Consider the following 24460-nt stretch of genomic DNA (forward strand, 5'->3'; position numbering starts at 1 on the left):
TAATAAAATATTTGATTATGTGCTAGTTAGCATTATTTACTTAAACGAACACAAAACACCACATTCCTTCATTTTCTTTCTCGTAATGTAATACTGAGGGCCCTGGAATCTTGTCTATTGGACGAATTTGCAGACAGTGTATCATAATTCGCGCCGGAGGGGTCGGGCACCTTGTGCTGAATGTCGCTGCGCGCACACACTTTAAGATGGCGAGTGGGGCTTCAATACATTTGAACATCCCCCCGCCCTTTCCCCCTTAATTTACTTATGATTAGAAAAACTGCGCAAAGACGAGCTATGTGCATATATTTATTTATGGTTACCAATGACGCAAAGTGGCGCCATTTGCTAGATGTCCTTTAATTAAGAGCAGCGCTGTTTGTGGTGGCCTAGTCATGTACGAACATGACTATGCTAAAGCCTTAGGTTCAGTGGTGAGTATTCGTATCCTATCAATTCACTTTAGCTAAAAGGCTACAGCGTATTGAAAGTAACCAATGAAAGCGATGATTTAAACACTGCCCTTACTCAGCCTCTACTAAGGTTCAACTTGCGAATAAGCATGCCCAAGAAAATAAAGGAAGATGTCAGCAGGTTTGGAAACGCTTCGCTTGAGATACGCATCCATTTCTGTCTTGGATAAACTGAGACAGCTTAGCAATCACTGTTACTTGAACTAAAGTTCATACAGGCAGCTCGGCCTGCATTCACGAGAAACTATTTGCACTAGAAATGTTCAAACAATGGAATTCGAACCCACATGGATGCTACAGATGCCCTCATTGAAGGTAGCTGACATAAGACGAGTTAAACTTACATATCGTATGCTTATACACGCTCTAATATCTGACACAAACTCGTCGTTCTGCTCTTGCCCATTTTTGTAAGATAGAAGGAGCCGAAGCGTGATTGGTTAATCACATCTACAAGCGTTATAGACATATGCCGTTTGGAAGACGTCATTTCGAAGAATTTCAGCTAGCTTAGTGACAAAAAAAAACATTTAGTACTTCAATGTTATTCACTCGCTTTTAACTAAAGCGTACCCAGCGAACACTTCCTGCTTCCGTCCCCGCCCACACAGTGGCGGCTTCGCCATGCTTTGGGACCCGGATATTTTGAACGTATATAAAGATCCCGTTGGAAGCTTTTCCCCGTTATTTTCGACTGTCACGCCACAAAAGCAAACCAACGCGGAACACGAATGACGCTATATCGAGCAAGATTTTTCTGATTCTGTTCGAACATATTGTTTTGTGTGTGTTAGCAGTGTTGTTGCAAACGTTGTGAGTGGACAAAAATGTGCTGTCGAATCTGTCAACAAACCACATCCGTGCGCAAGTTTGTTGACACAAGGCTGTGAAAACCGTTCGACGCGTTCGAAAGGTGACCCGTCCAATATTACATGTAAGCACCGAACACCGCGCACAGCTTGCGTAGGCGTAGTGCAGTCGCGTCTATTGTTATGAATGTGTAAAGATTTTGTAGCTATAGATCTATGTAACATTTAGACGCTGAGCCGCTTCTTGAGAAGGAAACAAACAAAACAAAAACATTATCGTTAACCTAGGGTGACCGAATGATAGATTGTCTTGTACATGCTGTCAGTGTCATAATGTAAGACTTCATCAAATGCTGATGTTCAAACGAAAAGCTCCTGATGAGTACTTGTTTTTTCGTTCATTTCGTCTTACCCCGCAATAATAATAATAATAATAATAATAATAATAATAATAATATACTTTTTATCTCTTCAAATAAAACAGTACATGTGACTAGGCCTGCCAAAGCCAATTGGTGGAGGAGGAGGAGGAGGAAGGAAAGAAATGAAAGGCAGGGAGGTCAACCAGACGCACGTCCGGTTTGCTACCCTGCACTGGGGGGAGGGATGAGGGGATAAAAGGAGAAGAGAGAGAGAAGTGAAGGGCAACGTGTATGTAGGTGTGACCTTGTCCATTGCACGCTTATAAGCGGTCGCGTAGTCCGGTCGTCTTTAGAAAACTTAGCAGTGCCCGCGTCGCTTTGCTGGCCAGTGACGCGTAGAGCCATGAGCCAAGTATCTTCTCTTCGGAAAAAGGTCTACTGTCTAGTGTCTCCAACGTTTCGCGTAGCAAGTTGCGTTCGCTCGCAAAACGTTCACATGAACACAGTAGATGTTCTATTGTCTCGTCAGTGTCGCACGATTCACATCGGGAGCTATCCGCCATTCCTATGCGAAAGGAGTACGCCTTTGTAAAAGCTACTCCTAACCACAGGCGACACACACAGCGCTGGTGTGTGTCGTCGCTTTCTTTGTGGATCGTTTTATGTTTGCGCTGTAAAAGTATATTCTATAACCACAGGCGGCACAGTAAAGTTGCATCCTGGCAAGAGAGGTCCGATGGAACTTGAAGCTTTCTTGATGGGTCCAATTTGTGTAGGCGGCGGTTCCTGACACTGGGGTCACTCAGCCAAGTTTCCGACATGGTGTTAGCGAACGAGTGAAGGCCCCTTGCAGCGTCGGTCCTCGACAATGGAATTGGGGTTGTCTGGGCGTCCGCGTGGGCGGATCGGGCAGCATTATCAGCAAGGTCATTACCGACAATACCACAATGTCCCGGTAACCACTGGAACACCAAGTCATGTCCTTTCGATAAAACTTCGTGAATCACTTCTCTTATTTGATTCACTAGTTGTTGATGCTCCCTCAGTCGTAAAGCTGATTGCAAGCTCTGAAGGGATGCCTTGGAGTCACAGAACACAGCCCACTTTTGAGGTCGGGCTTCCGCGATATAAAGTATAGCAGCACGTAAGGCGGCAAGCTCCGCTGCTGTGGATGTTGTCCTATGCGACAGTTTGAGCTTTATAGTGACCTGGTACGCCGGGATGACAACAGCACCTGTGGAGCTGTCAGCCGAGACCGATCCATCGGTGTAAATGTGGGTACTCTGGCCGTATTTGTTGTTGAGTAGCGACAATGTCACCTGTCGTAGGACCACTGTTGAATTATGGCTCTTGTTCGTTATTCCCGGAATAGTGAGGCACACCTGTGGTTGTTGTAGGCACCACGGGGGTGACGCTGGTCTTGTTGCGGGAGTGAAGCCAAAAGGGAGGCATTCTCTATGGGCAGAAATAATCTTTGAAAAGATCGCGTGTGGTCTTTGAAGTGGCAACACTGCAACATGGTGACAAGGAACTCGGCAGAGGTGTCTTATGTGGTGGCTTGAGTGGCAGAGCCTAGCAGACAGAATGATTTATCATTCTCAATTTGAATATGTTTTGATTTACGCCAAGTTGGTGGAGGCAGGCCAGAAAAGATAAAACTGCAGCTTGAAGCTTGAGCTGCTGCTTGAAACGATGGAACTGCTCCTTGTGATTTCAAGACACAAGTGGCGCGGAGCTGCATAGAGCTTCTGAGACGAATACACAAATACATAGTTTGACAAAATAATAATTAAATGATTACTTGATCAAATAACTCAGTTTGAATACACAAAAAGACGAAGACGCCGAGAAAATAGGGAGTGAACCGGCTGACAAGTGCTTGCAAAAGAAACACAACACCAGCCTACTATTTTGGGACGGGGGATGCAGATAAACGGCAGAAGGAAGAAAATGGTAGTAAAGAAGGAAGAAAAATAAATAAATAAAATAAACGGGTACGCAATGAAGTAGCCCCATGGAAAGATGTACAGAAACGTGAGGCAAAGTTGGTTTCGTTCATAAAAGTTAACAGACTAGAAACACAGGATAACCCTTTCCATAACCACACCACAAACACTAAATGTGTCTCTTGTAATTGAACAAGTTGCATGATAGGTGTACCGTGTTATGCAAGGCGCAACGTTCTCAATGACAAGTGATCAGGCGAGAATGAATAAGCCACGGTCAGTATCGAGCGAAACTGCTCTCGGTACAGAGCCGACCGTATGAAAACATTTGGCAGGGACCAGCGGCTCTAATGAGGTGACCTTCGCGGTCGCGACGGCGTGGGTAGTCGCAAGCGGCGTTTGCGGAATTGAAGGGCCGCCGCGCCTTTCTCGGCGGACGGCCCTCCATTACCTCGTTCACGTGGTAGCACGTGCAGTGTGGAACGTGACGCATACGGAGTGCAACTTTCAGGCTGACAAACAAGGGTGCCAACTGCGACGTTATCGCGTTTGACGACGCCGGCTACAGCAGAGGACTTGCGTATGCGCTTGTTACTCGACAGAAAACGTCGCGCCTTCGCAAAAACACGACAGCTGTATAAAAGGGTGTCCTGAGTGACGAGCTGTAGGAGTGTCGCTACACGTTTTGTATGCGGTGCAATCGCACCCCATGAGCTCGATAGCAAATCTACACACCAGCTGCGCTGGCCCAAGGTCAGAGTTCCGGTGAGGTGTGAAATACGAAGGTGACCAATCACGCCGTGTCAGGAGAGATATACGGTGACTGCGTGTTATACACGGAGCAAAACAGGGAGTAAAAAGAGAGAGAAAAAAAAAAGAGAGTAAAAGGAACGTGTTACGGGGACAGGGTTGCCCAAGTGACGAAACTAGGAGCCGCTCCCCCTGACCTTCGCGCGCTTGGAGGCTAATGGAAAATTCAAATTCGCTGAAGCATTCCTGTTACTGGTAGGTAAGGAGTAAGCTGCCACACTTCGCATGACGTTCTGTCGACCGTGGTATCGTATACAGGCAGCGCCTCTGCACGCATAACGCTGACTTGCGATGACGTAAAGTCATTTATGTGTTCACTTATAAGGAGGAGAGTGGTTGTGCTGCGTCACCTGTAGCGAGTTCTGGCAATCAAACATCTGCTATAACTGCGTCTTCCTTTTATAAGGAAAAAACAGTGGAAGTGAGAAAAAAATGAACTGATTAGGAGCTTACAGCTGTGGCACGCTTGCCAGTCAAGGAAATGACGCGATTCAGATCCGCCATCTGCAAAGTTGGCACGCGAGCATCTCTAAGAGAAGAAGTGACGTGTTAAATTTGGCACCCTGTCATTGAAACATTAGCAAACTATTACGTTGTAGGAGTATACGCGCTATGCTCCCGACATTGTTGATAAAAGCACACAAATAATGGGACTATAAAGACGCGACAAAATTGTGGACCTGGCATTGTGTGGGCCTGACATTGTCTTCACATTAAGCGCCAACTACGGCGGGGAAGGGGGCAGCAGTACAGCTCGTTCCTTCTTCCCAGGGCGGTTTCCCGGGGGTAGAGGGTTGGGGTGGAACTGAGAACCAAACGACCCTATAAGGAGAGGAGGAAAAAAAATATATGGAAATGTGAGCGCGATATACGTCAGAAAGTTGTGATTGAGATGTAGCTCACTTCTCACCTCTTCAATTCACCACATTTTTAATGCGAGTAGTGCAGCGTGCAATCGTATCGCACACTTCGTTCTGACAAGCGTCGTCCACTAGAGGTGGGACAGAAAAACATTAGTATACCGTTGGAGTGATAGCTTTGACAATGGCATCAACGTTGACGGTAGACGCATTCCTCTAACGAGCAGAGACTGTATTTCGAAGTAGCATTTCGACGAGGTGAGTAAATTGGTTTCCCGGTGTGGCGTGACTTGATTTATTTATATTGGCTTTTCTGATACGGTGCATTGGCTTTCCACGCGCGTACGTAATAAACGCATTTCTTTTTCCTGGTACTACTCTTACGGCTAACAATATATTAACTACAGCAGCCTTTAAATCGGCAAAAACCAAGGTTCATCGCTGCGAACAGTTTGAATATTAGCCCAGCGTTACGGTATAGCTGTGTTAACTGTGAACAAACGACGTGTGGGGAGCGAGTTCTTGAAAACTTTGTTGCAGACCTTTGCTTATGGGGCAGCAGTACCCCTCCAAGCGCACGAAGAAGCGAGACAGGTGTCTTATGCAGCACTACGCCGTGTACACCCGGCTGCATTACGTTAAGACCCGGCGCCGTATCATCTTATGGCTGACAGAAATTAGGTGCCTTTCTTCCTTTCTTCGTACCACCACCAGCACCATTGCGTTAAAGTGCTTCCGCTTCGAAGGGCGTAACCAAGACATTAGTGGTGAGCAGGCAACATCACTGCTAGGTCGTGCGAAGCAACGTAACACGCACACACACATATAATAAAAAAAACTGTGGTGAATCTTTAATGATGACGAGTTAAACTCCGTACTATCCAGAAGCGTGCGGCATGCAGTCGGCCTTGATTCTTAGAAAGCAGAGCGCAGCTATACGGTCACGTTGCTAAGCAACTGAACCGTAAGTTGCCACGTGATTTTTTAAACTAGTTTAGGCTTGATAAATGTCTTTTTGTTTGTTGTTCATCTTCTATTTTGGGTAACCATTATTTTGTTTTGTTGCAGAACTTATAGAAATGGAGCAGCCAAACTAACATAAACGTCAACCTCTCTGCAGCAAGCTCGTAAAAAGAAATGTAGGGAACTTAGAAAAATTACATCATTACAATGGTAATTTTTTGGTTATCTCTAACGAATACATATATCTTTCCGGAAAAGAACGGTTACCGTAATCTATAAAACAACGTGAATTACTGAACAGCTACCCGGCTATGCTAGATTTAACAAAGAGGCACAGACAGGGTCTTGATTAGATCACCAATGAATTGATTTTTGTGAGATTTCTATGCAGAGACGAGATTAAAAATATTGATAATAATGACTTGACCGTGCTGAGTTTTAGATGCGAAAACATAAAAAGAGTGCACAAACATGAACGGAGATTTGTTTCCACTAAGGTTTATATTTGCTCCAAAAGCTTGAAGGCATAGCTTTTTTGCTAGTTAATTTTCATAAAAGGCAACACTAACGTGCTTTGAACATGGCTTGTGCAGTGGGGCTCATTTAATAATTAATTAATTAGTTTATTTATATATTTATTTATTTATTCAGTGAAAAAATAGTCAGTCGTGGAGCTTTCCAACCGTCAGGAAAGTTAACTCGTCAATGTCACTGTGACAAACACTTCTTGGCCCGACAATATCGCAATCGTGCTGCCAGATTTCCTGCTTCAATGATTCATACGTGTGCACCAAATGTTATAGCTTGAATGTGAGCACGTTGAATACTGCGCTCTTCCGCATTACCAGATTTAAAAACAAAACAGCACGTTGCAACTGTTTTTCTTCACCCATGTAGGTAGTTGAGAGTGCGGTGCTCTCAACTTGACGTTGTGTACACACTTCAAAAAAAAAAAAACAGTTGCGACGATTCAGGGCGTCCTTCTATTTTATTTAGTAATAAAAGTTGCGTGCCTTTCCTTGCTTCAACGCCAAGTTTTCAGTGCTCTCCGGTCACGAATGGCATGCGCTCTATAAGCGTGAAAGAGCATTTTTTTGACGGGAAAGTGGCTCGTACCGAGTTTTGAAGATAGCAGAGACATGCAAAATAAATAATAGTTATTGCGGTGGGACAAATGGTCCCCAGTGGTGATGACTATATATTCGGACCATAAGTGCCTCTAAACATAGCTAAAATGTTAGGAGCTCTCAAAAGACGACAGCGATTTGTAGGCTACCTTTCTGTTGGCTAGAAGAATAAATACAGTCACGAGCAATGGGGAAGAGAACACCGAATCAGTGTCTTGTGAATGATTACTTCTAATTTTCTCATCTAAATGGGATGTGTTGACATGCTAGAGCTTTATGGACATGCCAGACTTGGAGTAGCACTTGGATAAATCCAAACTATTACGCGTGCAAAATGGGTTTTGCCGCCATGACCTCTGAAATTCAGCTGAAGTGTTTTTTCTCATATCACTCACGACTGAACCTTTATGGTAATCGCGTTGTCGATGCAATATTGCATTATCCAAGAGTACATGTAGCAGATAAGTTGCAGATTGGATGTTCCACAGCTTCGCCGAATTCCCGGTCACGCACCGTGTTCTGGTAACAGTGTTACTTTATTAAAACCGCCTCTTCAGTTGTCGCGGCGTCATCATACTGACGCAACAGCGTTACCGTATTAAAACAGCCTCTGTCACGGAGTCGTCGTAATGATTTACTTTTGCTATTAAAAGGTCATGCATTAGAGCTCATGCATACGTGAGCAGCTGTGATGGCTCGACTAGCACGTTCTCTCTTCACAATCTCTTTTTGAGCATTCCTATGCGCCATTACTCTAGTGCAATAAAAGTGCTATAGTAACTTGTGAAGAGTTATAATATGTGTAAAATGTCTTTTTTGTTTTGTAAGGATATTTTTTTTATATGTAACCTGTTTTTTTATAACTATTCATCAGTGAATCTTTCTCTGAGGCTTGAGATTAAGTGGCATGAACTTCTATTTGCATATTTAGTAAACAATTTCATGAAATTGAATGAAGCCTTCTCAATATACTGCTTCCCTCTTTCCCTATACTAGTCATATTTGTGCAATAAATGCAACCGCGTCTGCAAGACGCGCTCTCTAAGTGTTGATAAGCAGGTGGTGTGACTGATATACTGATGGATGTTGTCTCATTATTTGCTTGCAGTGGCCTTTGCAAGTGCACAGACCGCAGACGACAACAAAATCTTGGTGTCAGCGGCGTGGCTATGTGAGGTAAGCAAGCGGACAAACAAGCAAGTTTTTGCTCCCAGTAATTGCGCGCATCTATAGGCAGTGTGCTTCGCCACGTTGGCAATATGTGAAGTGGTAAGAAAGGTCTCTCTATGTGATATCTTTGATCCTTTGCATCTCTGTAGTAAATTCTGCATGTGATGTGCCGAAGGCACGGTGTGCCTATAGTGGTTGGCGGATAAAAAAGAAATTAGAACTGAGTAAAAGGTGGCTATGTGTGTAAATGGCACACAGACAACTATGAAAATAGTACTGTCAATGACGAAGAAGTCTGGCTGAAAAGAAAGCATCATGGTAGGTCACACCATTCGCGGACCCGCTTCAAAATGTCGCCGGTTACGAGTAGGCTAGGCGCCCTCAAGTGAACCAGGAGGCGTTGAGAGCGCGCGAAGCGGCTGCAAAACGGCGAAGGCGTAATGTACGGCTACTGCTACCCATCCAAACATCATCTTTTGTCGACTTTGAACCATGTGTATGCAGCAAACGTATAGAAACTTTTGAAATTTTTGTGTACGTGGTTCGAAGAGGACAAGTGATTCCCGCGCTTAGCAGACTCATCATTATTGAATCAGTGGATATGCTGCCGTTTTTTTTTTGTACATGGTACATTTTTCTGTTAAATTTTTATTGCTAGTGTAGCTGTTCAAGTGGAGATGTACCTATTCGTTGGTGAATACTTGAAGCTTTCAGTATGAGTAATCTGGTACTCCTTTCTATGAAAGTGAAGGTTGGAGCATTACACCGATTATAGTGCTCAAATTATGGTCGCAAGAAATCTCATATACAAACGATTTAAACTGTGGTGCCGCTTTAAAATATATTAAGTTTTAGCGCGGCATAGCCCATCAACGTTCTTCATGAGAGGAATCAAGACTAGACGCATTTTATTATTGATTGATATGCTCACTGCAGGCCAATTGTTTCTTTCCATGCTCACTAATTAACCTGGTCCATATTTCTATAAACAGAATAGGCGAGCAGGTTTAAAATGCTCTGCATGCGTGCTTGCACTCGTTTTTTATGATCTATCGTTTCGAGGTTGCTCAGTTCAGCACTTGTAGTAGTGTGCACGTCGTTTGTTACTAAGATAAATTAGTATATAGTTATTCTTATTCTTGCTATTTATTATTGTTTATATATTATTTGTTTATTTATTTCCTCCGTTAACACGAACAGACAGGAAAACAGAGTACATATCGTGGGAAGAGGCTGCCAAGGGCCACTTGAAAGGAGAGAAAACAATTATAACATATCCACGGAGTGAATGATGATGAGTGGGACGAAGCGTTTGTGCGACCGTCCGTCCGTCCGTCCGTCCGTCCGTCCGTCCGTCCGTCCGTCTGTCCGTCTGTCCGTCCGTCCGTCCGTCCGTCCGTCCGTCCGTCTGTCTGTCTGTCTGTCTGTCTGTCTGTCACTTCACTCACACTAGCGCCACTTGCTGAGTCAGTCATACCACGGGGTGGTTACGTACCGGTCACAAAAGACATGTATGGACAAACCCACGGCTTTAGAAATAGCTTCGCCATTAAATGCACATTTCACAAGAAAATATCTATAAACGAGGCCTACGCAGTTTCCTTCATGAATCTTAGTAGAGCTCGATAGGCCTCGTCCCATTAAGCAGTGCACCCTCCCGGAAAACGGCAGTCCTCAAGGGTCGATAATTGAGGTCCAATAAGCCTTCAATAGCTACTTAGGAATTCCCGCTACGTCGTGATTGCAGGACCCTCTAAAATAAGGTGTCCGAGCATGCGTGCTGGCAGGATTTCGTGTATATGGAAGCAGCTGTGGCAGCTGTGGCAATGGGAAGCTCAGCAAGGGGAACCACAGCTGTGGCCAGGGGAAGTGCTGGTATGGCCTGGGTGGCGACAAAGTGCTTGTGTGGCTCGAGGGGGGGCAGGTGCCCTTTTCGCAGCCCCGTGCCGACGCCCATGTGTTCGAGTAGCACAAGCTGCATACGACAGTCTCTGCAGTCTGCATACGTACGTCCTTGACTGTAGGAATTTTCACGCACGAACTCAGGCCAACGCTTAGCGTATTGGCCTCGAAGACATACCATGGCACTATCTGCGTAATGACGTCACTCATAGGATGCCAGGTTGACCTGGTTTGCTAGAACACCGCATTTCCTGCACTTTTGCTATGCCCCGCCGCGGTGGTCGAGTGGCTAAGGTACTCGGCTGCTGACCCGCTGGTCGCGGGTTCGAATCCCGGCTGCGGCGGCTGCATTTCCGATGGAGGCGGAAATGGTGTAGGCCCGTGTGCTCAGATTTGGGTGCACGTTAAAGAACCCCCGGTGGTCGAAATTTCCGGAGCCCTCCACTACGGCGTCTCTCATAATCATATGGTGGTTTTGGAACGTTAAACCCAACATATCAATCAATGCACTTTTGCAATGAACACCGTGCGCGCTTCCTTTTGTTTTGAAGCTCACTGCCTAAAGAAGCGGCAAGACCTGATAATGTGGTCAAGCAAACTACGAATCCACGCCCCCGGGTGGTACTCTCGTGTCTGATTTGCATCGTAAAATCGCGACTAAGAACTGGTGCAGCCATGAAGGACGATGCAAGTGGTGTCGTTAAAGCAAAGCTGCCGTGTTCCAAAACTACGCATCCTATCTGTGACGTCAAAACGATCGCAGCGCTGGCCTCTCTAGTAGATGCTCTCGCGGTCCTGCTCTAGCACGATGCAGCAAGCCGAAGGGGAAGATATGATCCGTTAGCGATGCGCTTATTTGGGTACTATTTTATGGGCTGTCTGTAGATCATGCAGACTTGCCTTGTCTAGCGTGCATGAATTTTCTTGGCAGACATGCTTGCACAAGTTGAAGCGTGATCGACCCCTTAATCTTCAGCACTGTCTACGAACGGAACTGTTCGCTGAGAGACACCCCGTGAGAGAAAACTTCACCGTCAGATTCTATGACACTGCGCAGAATGGAGCTACCAGCATCTTATCTCAAGAGTCTGCGAAGGGCAGCGCTGTAGCCTGTAAGTGTAACGACATTCGGTGCACTGATTCTTCTTCAATGCATTTTAGAGCAACATCAATCACTACTATAGTTGCAGTTTTCGATGAAATAGTTGAGGTTCTCGAAAGGATTATTTCACATTGGTCGAAACGCAAACGAAAGCTGCAGAAGCACCCAGGCGATCAAGTCCTACGGACGCATTCGTAAATACTTTGAAATAATCCCCATATTCTTCAGATAGGTAGAACATGACCATCTGTATTGTTGCTGAAACAGGCCGGCTTTCTGCGTATTTCGAAAGAAAAAAAAAAGATGAGTTTTCAGGAGCATTGGACAGCTACAGACAGAACCCCTATGTTTTTCAGAAATGCGGGTCATACCTTAATGTGTTGTTTCCAATGGTGCAGCTCTAAAGGATTGTAATTTTCAGCTTTTGCCTTATTATATAATATTAGGTCAACCATTGAAAAGAATGGAGCCCCCGTAGAGCTCCAAATTCACCCGTGATACACTCACTGTGGGATTCTATATACTGTTGTATGACACCATGTTCTATACAGCCAGAATAAGGGTACGCAGGTAACGTGCAGTGCTAGTTTACCCGAGATCGAATACCTTTTTTTGTCATGGTCCTTAATTCTTTCTTTGAGAAAGAGTCTAACAATTCCTGAAATTCCTAATGTTTCCTGTCCACAGACTTAACTCCTGAAGTTGAGCCCTGAAAATTTTTGCAACAGCCAGATTCAGCAGAGTTAGTCAATTGGGCATATCTGGTTAGATTTGCTGCCTTTTATTGGTGTTTCTCACTCTCAGAGACAACAGCAATGTGCCGCAAGACCACGTGTAAATACGTTTTACAGTGTTTTGCTTGTTCGTTATAATGTTTCCACCTGTGTCTCCCCCACTTCCAGGGTCTGGAATGTCCTGAGGGCAAGGAGTGCACACTGGAGCAGCCCCAGTGCACGTCTGAGGACTGCTCGCTGAAGCCATCTTGTGAGTTGGGATGCTTTTTCTTTGTCGCACTTTTTGTACTTATCTGACAACTTATGGTCTGCTTCTCGAGACAAATGTTACACCCCATGTTCACTGCTTCTACTTATCTTCTGGTTCTGGTGGCTAAAGACAAAATAATGGGCAACTTCACTTCACCGCCCTTAAACTGAGAGGGGCTTCATTCTATTGATATTTCATATAAGCAAAACATGTAGTTGGTTTAGTCGGTACGTGCTTGCTTAATAAGCGAGGTACAGGACAACCACACAAACAAGACACCATCTTTCTCTAGTCGTTAGCCATATCGCTTATTCCAAATAATTATCCCATTATTCATGTATGACAGCTCATTCAATATAAAGTATTAGGAGTCACTATGTGAGTCAGTTATATAAAGTATTATGAGGCAAGGAGAAAATGCAGCTTGGTGAAGACAAGCTGCGATCCGAAGCCGGCCCGTTCCGGTTTGGCCATGTCCAAAACGCCGCTCTTGAGTCACACGTGAGAGCCATAGGGTACATCGGGGGGTTCGATGCCAGGAGGTCGACGGCCAGGTGGAAACTGGCCATCTCTACAGTGGTAGAGTAGGCCGCAAAAGGGAGATGACAGGAGGCCACCCAACCAGGCGCTGGCATTACGCAAGAAGCTGTGGCCGAGCCTGTGCCTGGAAGGATGGAGGCGCCAGTTTACGCAATGGGCCTTCCAGCTAGCTCTTCCCCTAGCTTAAAAACAGAGGCCTCCTTGAGAGCGGAAATAGATGAGTGACGCTTAAAGAGCCCTCTTAGACTGGTGTTAATAGCCAGTAGTTTTTCTGTTGCTAGGGGAAGAGGAATGACTGGGTCACTGGTTACACAGCTTCTTGATAGATCTGCAGCAGTTCGCCCACCTGAAATTCTGGTTCATTTTGCAGACAGGCTAGCAGCGGCGCCCATCAGGCGCATGGGCTAACCAATCAATGTGTAGTAGGCCACGTTGCTGTAGGAGCAGAAAGAAAGGCCAGACAACCCCCTCTGCCAGGGTGGCTGCGACTTGAAAGGACCACGGCAGGCCGCGGACACAACGAATGTAGCCCCTACGCAGCAACTCGAATCTCTGCAGACGCCGCCGAGGAAGTGCCACCACAGCGAATGCGAACAGCTGCCGCGACGTTGCTGCTGCTCCGTAAAGACGAAGAGCGCAGTCTGGTGAGTCGCCGCGGCCGCCGAGGACGGCGCCCCTCACCACCCTCTCGGTTCTCCTCACCTTCCATATGGCCACTTTGATGGCGGGAGCCCAGGACAGCCGATGATCGATGCGAAGCCCGAGATAGGTCACCGCACTGTCCGACGGAATTATGGTGCCCTTCATTGTTAGGCGGGCAATCCTGCTGCGTGTTCTTGCTCTGAGGTGCACAATAAGTACCTTCGTTTTGGGCGGAGAGACAGCCAGGCCTACAGATGCAACATGGCTGACCGGACAGCTTACGCTGAGGATGAAGGGCGAGAATGTTTTGTACATCTATATTCGTACCTTGCCCTTCTCTCTGATTCTGGGTGTTTTAACTAGGTATGGGCTCGGTAGTTTCTGAGAAGTGTTGCCTTATGTAATTTTGCGCATTTCCGCCTTTTCAACTAGAGCTACGATAGAAAGTTTTGACTCACAATTAAGGACAACGAAGAAAGTTGGTTGGTTACATAATAATTGGAAGGGCTGAAAACACTCAATGTCGAATTAAAATATGCCACCAGAACTCCTGAGGTGGTCGCGATATGTTCACTCTGGTTCGATATCACTGTTTTAACCCAATTTTAACACTTCTTGGTGTACTTACCCGCTGGACCGCTTTGTGCTCTCCCATAGTAGAGTGCCAAGCATTCTAAATCGTTAAGCACTTCTTCTATACACACAATAATATGCCCACGGGACGGCCTAGTGCTCTACCGTAGTACAGTACCATGTACTTTGAATCGTTCACCAGTTTTTTCTAAACACATGTATGTTTTAGGGTATATCTTGTATCACCTGTTGTTTTTAGGGGTAAAGGGACGGCGCACTGCTTTTCCATAGTTAAGTACGAAGTATTCGAAGTTGGTTAACACTTTTTCTAAATATATATCGTTTTATGGTTTCCCGACGTCTAGTAAACAACCGACCTTGTGTGTTTAAAAGCTGAGAGTTTGGTGATGTGCTCAACAGCACGTTAAAGGGCGGCCTTAGGCTGGTGGGTGCCCATCATGGCAAGCCAGCCACCGAAGAAGGCATTAGCCTTTGACGTCGTCGTCCCTGAGGGGGCAAGTCTTGAAGACTTCGTTGACGCGAAATCTTCAATAGTAGGAATCGAAGAAGTATACTGTTGTCCAGCACTTCGGAGGCCAGAATTATGAAACTACAGTGAACAGCGAAGCCACCCTGACTCAAATCGTGGAGGCGTCACACCTCAGCATCCTAGGAGAGCGCGTCGCCATCGTACCCCTAGGATCCCAAGTCGCCCAAGTAACTGTCCTGTTCCTGCCGTGCCGCGTCTCCAGCGAAGTCCTCGCACAAGCACTGTCCCCCTACGGGAAGGTGTTACATATCACGAGAGGACTCATTGAATCATGCGGACCAATGACCACTAAGACGCATGGAATTGAAGGCATGGTCACCTGTACCCAACTACCTCAATGTCGCTGGCCACCATGTGACCTGCGACTCTGAAGGAATACAGCGGGTGTGCCGTCTGGTGACAGTGGTCACTTTCGTATGAACTGCACCACTCCCTTTTGTGTTTTTCACGGCCGTGCCGCCACTGTGGCGACCCCCATGCCACTGTCACTTGCACGATACAACAGTCGTATTCGGAGGCGGCATCCGAAGATTTCTCGCCACTTCAGCCAGGAACACCGTCTAAGAACAGGTGCCACGGTTCGTCAACGCGAACCGCGGTAACCGACCACGACCAAGGTGCACCAATCGCGACGCTGCACCAGACGCCCACTGCGTCCCCAACAATTGCAGACCTGACAATTCCTCCTGGTTTTAAAAACTCAAGTTCCCGCGTCCGGTGGCCATTTCTGAAGAACCACTGGCCAAGCCCTCGACATACAAGGAACGTCGTAAGAAAGGCGTCTCAGATGGAAATATTACATGTGATGCTCCTCGCGTGGCTGCTCAGTCGATTACAAGTTGAGATGTAATCGAGTAGACTACATCCCAAGACGACGACCCTTGCATCTACGAAGACTTCAACAGCCCTACGAGGGAGGCGCCGTTACAAATTGACGAAGACACTTGCCCCAGTGACATAAGCCAGGACAGTATAGATACCTTTGTACCATTCTCATTCAAGAATCCAGACACCAAACGCCACCGGATGTCTACTAGTGACTCAGAAGCCCCCACCAGAGACAGAAGTCTTCTGCAGACTTCGACGCGGCTCCGGAAGCCCCGAGCATCCAGTGGACCACGTGACCGTAAAAAATGACTCCGCCACTCGCGGGGCACCGGCTCCCGCGCCTGCTAAGGGTACCCCTGCATTCGCGTGATACTATACTACATTTTAATTTTCCCCGTGGCTCTTGCTCTAAAAGTTCTTACTTTTAACGTTCAAGGTTTCCGCAATCCACAAAAACAGGGTGACGTATTGGCTCTCGTGCGTTCAGTGCACTGTGATTTGCTGTTCGTGCAAAAAAAAACAAAATTTTAAAGCTTTCTGATGTACTCGCTTTCAAGCGCACATTCAATATTGATTGTTTCTTTCCGTACGCCAGCACGCGTTCGACTGGCGTCGGAGTCATTTTTTTTCACTCGATGTCTTTTGTGGGACTATCATGTTTCCTTTTTCCTTCGGACGCGTGCTGGCGTTCGACTGCACTTTTTTTGTTACGTATCAGATTTTTTTGGTGTGTACGCCCCATCTGCGTCCACGAACTCTAATGCGTTTTTACACTCTATTGTGAGTTCCTCTTAAATACACAACATTTGCTACTCCTGGGGGACTCTAATTGTGTCTTAGACTCACACGCAAACGTTCGAGGTCCAGGTCGTGGCCGGTCAAACTGGAACGCCAGAGAACTTGAATGTCTAGCACAGCAATCGGCACTGAGTGGCAGTCATGTAAGAGTACATAGTAGCAATTATGCTTTTCTTGGCATCGAGCAGCGTCGAGCAGCAGAATTGATCACGCGTACGCGTCCCCCGGTCTCATTACCGACGTTCACGACACTGTGGTAATGTCGTTGCCACCGACACCAGTGTAAATTAGCGACCCCCGCCCGGTTATGCTCTCTCTCCACCTGCCAGCGGGTACCCCAACGATTCACAGACCATGGCGTCTCGATTGCAGCATCTTCAAGGACTCTCAGTCTACGAAAAAATTGTCCCGAGCATTACGCACATCGCTCATTGGGCCAGATATAGCTGATTGAGATCGCCTCAAAGAACAGTGGCGTCATCACTGCAGTGCGTCGGGCAGGGGACTTCGCGCCCGTATGTCCAAAGATGCTTCATTGTTAATCCAAAAAATACACATTGCCCACCGTGATCCAACCCTTCCCCCATTATGCGGCCATGACAAGAGGAGCTCTTCGAACGGTACCGACGTACTGTGCACGCTTCTTCGCTCTCGGCTGCAGCTTGGAGCTGTAGAGGTGCACCGTGTGCGCACCCTGAGGTGCTAAGCTATACGCACGTCAATTTCTGCTTCGTCCACCAGGCTCGCCTGCCCACTCGCTAAACTCTACCGTGCCAGCTTCGGCGGGTACACGTGACTTTCAGGCATTCACTCAACACTTTCAGCCAATGGCTCAATCTGTTGCTAGTGTCACTTACACAGCATTCGTTTCTTCGCATCCACTGCTAAAAGACTTACCACATGATTCCAACATGTTACATGTCGTTCTGCTGTCACCACCACCCGAGGACGAAATAAAGGGCGCATTAGACGCGATGAAAAAGGATTCGTTCAGCCCCGGGGCCTGACGGACTCCTTGCAGAGTTTTATGAACAGTTCTGGCCTATCATTGGTCCGATCATGTCACGCGTCATTCGCAAGTGTTTCCGAGATATTACCCTTCCAACATCTTTCCATAGAGGCCGTATAACTCTAGTTCCCAAGAAAGACCCAATGTCCACGTGTCCAGAAGATTGGTGCCCTATTACCCTGCTTAATCTAGATTACAAGCTCTTGGCCAACATCTTGGTGCACCGAATCAGTCCATCTCTCGCAACATTCATCGCTCCCCACCAGGTCTGTTGTGTTCTGGGCCGACAAATACACAATCATACGTGGCTAACGCGTCACATTATTCAGTACACCACTAGCCGATGTGCGCAAGGACTGTTGGTTTTCTTAGATAAGGAGAAAGCTTTTGATTTCATATAACATGGCTACTTACTAAATGCTTTACATGCATTCGGATTCCCGGATAAGTTCATTGACCTGATTCTTGTGGTGTGCACTAATTCGGAAAGTATCCTTTACATAGATTCCCATGAGAGTCACCCATTTTAAGTAACGCATGGGGTCCATCAAGGATGTCCCCTCTCCCCAGTGCTATTCATTCTTGCATTAGAACCCTTCTGAAGGGCCGTTGAACATCACCCGCAGATTCGAGGCTTACCCCTACCTGGTAACACTCAAGTGAAGGTAACCGCATATGCAGATGACACTACTCTATATGTGCATATTGAACAGTCGCTGCAGCATGCTCTCGATAGTTTTCATGGTTTCGGCATTATCTCTAGTGCAAGGTTCAACTTTTTTTAAAAGCCAAAATTTTTTTATTGGCAACACCGGCGATCGTGTCAGCATCACGTCGCCTTTACAGTGGTCTCCTAACATTGCAGTACTGGGAGTTGCTTTCACTGCATTCGGTGTACAGGACAGCATCTGGTCATTCGTTGTACAAACTCTTCAATGTGATATAAAAGTAGCCAGGCACTTCGAATTCCCCTTTTTGGAACGCCTTATCTGAAACGGTGCACCTCGGAAAATTTTTGTAATTTGCCATTCTGTTAAGCCGCCGCTCCACGTCTGCAGGAAAGGGCAGAGCTGCATCAGTTCATTTTTTGGTCTGGTGGCACAGAATTGTTACCTCGCCCAGTGTTAGCTCAACCACGAGATCAAGGTGCTTTTGCATTCCCCGACGTTTCCGTCACGGCTTCTACCTTATGCCTCCGCACTTCACTGCGAATACTAAGCAATGGTGGCATGCCCACTCAAACACTGGCTCACTACCATCTGGGGCCATCACTACGTGCCTTCCTGTCGGCTAGCCAAATTAACCAAGGTCCCAATTCAACTGAATTACCATCTTCGTATCGAGCCCTTGTGGCATTTCACCGACGGTTGGAGGCTACGTGCCCAGAGATAGAGGTGGCCGAATCTAATGTGGTGGACATAATGGCTGCTCTGCTACGGCCCTTAGTGTCTCAGCATCGTCAATTTATAATGAACGTCCCCTGAAAACCCATAACTGCAGCAGCGTTGCCAGGACATCTTCGGGACTTTATATGGCGGTTGGGCTAGGGCTTGCTCTTCACTCGAGATTGTTGCAGAGATGGCAGGTGGTTCGCACTTCCACTTGCCCTGATCGTGTCATGGTCGAGACCAATCGACATGCGACAACTGAATGTGTGGTCTGCCGCCTTTTTTTGGCGTGTGGTCCATGCTGGTTTTCGGGCACAAGGTGTGCGAACATTCGTGACCGACGGCCGATTCCCGCGCGGGCCCCTCTCGGCTCTGTCAATAATTGCGGAGCTGTTCAGCCTTTGGCGAAACCAATGCGAGGCAGTGGCTGCGAGCTGCCACCGGCATGCTTTGTGGCCGATATTGGGCCGAATGAGACGAGAGATTTTCGTGTTCTTCTCTGAGGAGCTTTTATTTCTCGGGGAGCACGAGTTTCTGCGGCATTGGTCGTGCCATTTCGTCAATGTTGAACACGCGAGGGTAAAGCTGATTTTTCGACCGACGTGGGGCTGAACAGTGCCCGTTAAATAGTTTTTCATAGTTTTGTTTGCAACCAGTTGTTTCGTTGCATCTATTGCATTGCCATACTCTTGTATCATGATGTTGCATTGAGTTCTTGTGTACATGTATGCCAAATTATGCCAAATGTGTCATGTATATAAGAGCAATGATGTAGTGAAGTTTGTCGTGGCACATAGATGTGCCGAAATGTATGTGCCCTATTACTGTAATGTTATGATACTTTTGTTTTCTGTACAGACTGTAAATAATTTTTTCTAAACATGCGAAGCGTGAAATATATATGTTTTTCGGGACTTATGTCATAGAGCCGACCATCGCAAACTCGTTTACGGAGTAATTTTTATCAACACTGCCTCATCAAGTGTGAGGCCCACAGGATGGCTTTATGCTCTTCTATAGTAGAGTAGGAAGTACTCTAAATTGTTAACTACTTTTTCTAAACACATACTTGTCGATATTGAGACAGCTTGTTGCTCTGCCATAGTAGAGAGAATCGTACTCTAAATTGTCAAACATTTGTTCTGAACACACACTTTTAGATAAGCAATCTCCTATGATGAAAGCTCTCTCCGTTCTCCTCCCCCCTTCTCTCTCCCATGGTGGCCACCCAACTGTGCATGTCCGTCCTCTCCGTCTTCTTTGCTGCATTCCACGTAGAAACGAGTTCCACGCAAGACTTAATAGCGCTGCTACCAGTGAGTATTTAGATATGTGTTTATCGGTGCTTTAGACTACCTCTACAAGACACGCCTCTGGAAGACCGCTTCAGGCGCCTGGTCTGGACAGAAGCATCAGAGTGCCTAGTGTTGGCGAATTCAGTGCTAAAACGACAGTTCAAAATAAAATTAAGCAAGGGCACTCTTCAACCTCTTGTTGCGATGAAGTCAACGACAGCCGTGCTCAAATCCAATGGCCCTGCCCCCCCCCCCCCAACAAAAAAAAAAACCTTGACCTTCTCCATGAGAGTCTAACTGGGCGTCACAGCAGGTTCAGAAAGTGTCCCGGGGACACTTTCTGAACCTGCTGAGAGTGTCCAGAGAGTGTCCCCTGGACACTCTCTGAATGACGGTGTCTCGTTTTGAACGCGTCTCGTTCGGAACAATGATGTCTGAACGCCATTTTTCGAGACAACGTCAACAATAATTCGCCCAGTTTAATCTTCACCCATTCCTTCCTCAAGTTTTTCTCATTACCCTGTTACGCTGCCACATGATTCTCTGGGCAAACCACGCATACAGTGTTCGAGAAGCTTCAGGACTGCAGAAGATCAGAAGATCATTTTGTTGAGATCACGCCCACTTCTTGAGCATTTCAGATTATTCTGGAATATACGTCACCGTTAGCGATATCGCTAAAATATTCGATGGTGAGTGTATAAATGCCGTCACGCTTCGCCGCTTGTCAGTTGATCGACGGCCGACGCTGCATTCGCCGCTATCAGCGCAAGTGTGCAGCTGTAAGGAGACTTCCTGTTTACCGGTCACAGGTTCGCCCAAATAAACAGTTGGATCTGACCATTCAGTCTGCTGCCTTCAGCCACGTCACGACCCCGTGCCAATGACCACTATACTGAATGGGATTTCTTGGAATGCTCGTTTCCGCAGTGTGACAAAGCAGGCCAAAGAGAATAGCGTATACCATGCTGCAAATCGGGCCATTATGTGCTTGCAGGAAACCAATTTCTTCTCGCTATTCAACGTGCTGGCCTTTAAACGGAAGTTCTGCTTATATTGTTATTTGTCTTTCGCTACAACTCGTTTCATGAGTGTACGTATTATTGTGGTTATTCAGGCTTTACTGAGGGATAACCATGTTTTATACAACGACGCAAGAAATGTTTTGGCTTCACACATCTACTTTTCTTTTAGGCTTGGGATACGATGTGCGTACGGGCCAGTACAAGCTGGACAGTCTAACGACGTTCAGAGACCTTGCTTTCGTTGGGTGAAACACCTTAGGGTCTCGGTTTTATGGCGTGCCAGGTCGTCATCACGGTGAATCATAAGTGGGTATGGGCCACGAGAATTGGATAAGTCTTATACTGCTCGCCACCGGTAACATGCGTATTACGAGTTAAAGTTGTGTCGTTACTGCCTAATACATTGTGTTTGGCTTTCAGTGGTGTCAGAACCCCCCGAAATTTCCCAAGGCACTGAAGTTTTTCTTTTTAATGTAAAACCAAAGACAAAGACATTGATTCCTACGAAAAACTAGACCATTTCAAACACTTGAAAGAACAGCGCTGCGAAGTTCAGAAACATGGTACACAAGAACTACACAGACGAAGCCCGTTTAACAACTTATTTAATGAAATGAAAAGACAAAAGTCACCTTTGGGCAATAAGATGAAGGCGGAGGCCGTTGGGGAATAACGACGCGTAGGCAAATAAGAATGCTGAGACTGGAAAAAAGCACGTTCAGCAAATTTACGCTTACAAAATGCCATATGAGAATCGAAGATGAAACATGCGTGATAACCTGAATTATTCTTGTTTCTGTCGACGAAACTTGGCTGTTTGTAAGAGCTATGAATGGTGAGCTCTGGAATGTGCCAAACTTCCCCGACAGCATATTATATGCTTCCACAATCGTTCTTTCCAATGCCCCTTGTATTCTTTTGCCCGCTCCTGCTTGTCGTTTCACTTTATTAAATAAGTTGTTCGATGCACTCCGTCAGTGTCGTTTTTCTCTGGCACCTTTGCGAGCTTTGCAGCTCTGACTTTTTGTCCCTTATATTGCGACTAGTGCCTACACAAGCTCTTCTATACGTATGGGTGTTATTCTCCAGTATATTGCACGGGAGACATCGTTGAGGCAATAATAATAATAATAATAATAATAATAATAATAATAATAATAATAATAATAATAATAATAATAATAATAATAATAATAATAATAATAATAATAATAATAATAATAATAATAACGCAAAAAATATCCCTTATTCAGCTCTACGTTCTTTTTATCTAAGTCAGAATTGCCGGTGCACTGTTGCAAGTCACAGTGGCTTGCAATGTTGTAACTCAATATGACTTGCAATGTTGTAACTACTACAACGATAAACTTCCAATTGGTCATGTTTACATGCGTGACGCATTACGGTGAAGGCACGAGATATGTTCCGATCCCTCTTCCACCAACACTCAGTGACTGTGTTTTCGCAGGTTCTCCCAGACTCGAGAACTGCAAGCCCTGCAATCCCGGCTGTGCCCACGCCATCTTAAACCGAGGGGCGGACTCAGGCTGCCACCCTTGCCTCTGCGAAATCGCCGTTGTGCGGGTAAGTGCGCTTATCTCATAGGTTGGCCTTGTATGTTGCTATTTCACTCACTCACTCACTCACTCACTCTATGAGCTCATTCTGCTTCTCATATTCACCGAGAAATTTCAGAGGAAAAGGGCATTCATATACTCTCTATCGTTAACATTGATATGTGGTGTTTAACGTCACAAAATCACCATATGACCATGAAAGACACTGTAGTGAGTAAAGGACTCCGGAAAGTTTGGTCACCTGGAGTTCTTTAACATGCAACAAAATCTGAGCGCACGGGCCTACAACATCTTCGCCTGCATCGAAAATGGAGGCGCCGCAGCCAGGATTCGTTCCCACGATCTGCGGGTCAGCAGCCGAGTACCTCAGCCACTAGACCACCGCAGCGGGTCTATCGTTATCATTCAAGCACCAACTCATTTCTCCTACTTGCGTTAATGCACACTTACTGGCACTTCCGTTCGCAGGTGCATTTATTGACACCCACCTACAGGCAAAATCGTTGATAATTCATATCTTAATGTCCGGTCTCATCGTCAAATATGATATTTTCATATACGCTTTCGTACTGAGAGTGTCTTCGCGAAAACGCGAGAAGCAAGGTGTTCCGTCAGAAAAGTGTGGAACAGTGAGTTACTTGTAAGAACCGCAGCTAGTGCTCAGAAAGGGCTGCGGAAGTGCGCGTGCAGGTGCTTCGCAATGAAATCCTGGCTGACTGTGCCTTCCTGGAACAACGTCTCACCACTGTAGTCGGTTCAATATTGCATACTGAATTATATAGCGTAGAGGGTACCGCCGACATCGTTCCCTATGGTTGTAAAGAGTGCCTTTCTTTCCTGTATGATTTCGATGAAGTACTGACTTATTATATACTAAAGCAAAATGAATTTAAACACTGTTGTAAGGCACGTTCAATATGAAATACTGCATTGGTTTTGTTTTTTTTCTTTCTCGCAGAAACCGGAAAGACTGGAAGAGGCTCCGTCAGGGAACGGCAACGAATGATACGCTTTGAGAATATCGCACGAGAACAGCCCGCCGCCCAGCGCACCAGCGACAGAGCTCGCGGAGATTGTCCTGCCGAGCTTTTGTTTGTCGAGTCATTTTATATGCACCAGCTTTTATATTGAGCTTCGATAGCTGCTCATAATAGTTTTATTTTATTTTAAGGTAACATTTATTTTTATTTTTCATATTGTTATTAAATTTAGGGAGATCGCAATACGCAGGAGAAAACACTCCAATATTTACACTGTAAAGGGAGAAAGAGAATAAACACGTTGGTGTTGTTTGTTTGTTGCACAATGATGACTGTGACTTCTAGGTATAAACTAGAAATGGCGTACAAATAGAGCCGATTACCGGCCTGATAGGAGATCATTCATCACTATTGGCAAGTATCAAGCGTCTGGCCAGTGGAATACAATATTGGATGCGATGCAGCTTTTTGACTAGCCCGTGTAACGCTGTCCTTCCGTCCACACCACTCCCCTCGACGCAGGTGTTGGAGCAACGCAAAGAGCTCACGGCAAATACTAGCCGCCAATGGCTTTTAGCTCTCCTCGCCTTTTCAATTATGGTATGAATGCCAAACTTGGTATGGCTTAGCATGACTGCATGAAGAACATATTTGACTTGTCATGACATGAAAATACGGCATGTATGTCATGAATGTCATGATTTACATTTCATGGTCCTGCAGCTCTAGCGGTCATTTCGTTCACAT

The 24460-nt window shown here is 46.1% G+C and overlaps 1 protein-coding gene across 1 annotated transcript in view; it reads left to right on the forward strand.

Annotated features, from left to right (window-relative positions):
- LOC119170573 (uncharacterized) overlaps positions 1-24039 on the forward strand; it is a 34522-nt gene extending 10483 nt beyond the window's left edge. Inside the window, exons 2-5 of the mRNA XM_037421771.2 lie at positions 8459-8526; positions 12427-12508; positions 22625-22740; positions 23692-24039. Of these exons, the coding sequence (XP_037277668.2) occupies positions 8459-8526; positions 12427-12508; positions 22625-22740; positions 23692-23739 (314 nt within the window). The 3' untranslated portion in view covers positions 23740-24039. The remainder of the gene's footprint in view (positions 1-8458; positions 8527-12426; positions 12509-22624; positions 22741-23691) is intronic.
- The last annotated feature ends 421 nt before the right edge of the window (positions 24040-24460 follow it).

The sequence above is a fragment of the Rhipicephalus microplus genome, chromosome 2 (genome assembly GCF_043290135.1).
Source record: "Rhipicephalus microplus isolate Deutch F79 chromosome 2, USDA_Rmic, whole genome shotgun sequence".
In the NCBI taxonomy this organism is placed as follows: domain Eukaryota; kingdom Metazoa; phylum Arthropoda; class Arachnida; order Ixodida; family Ixodidae; genus Rhipicephalus; species Rhipicephalus microplus.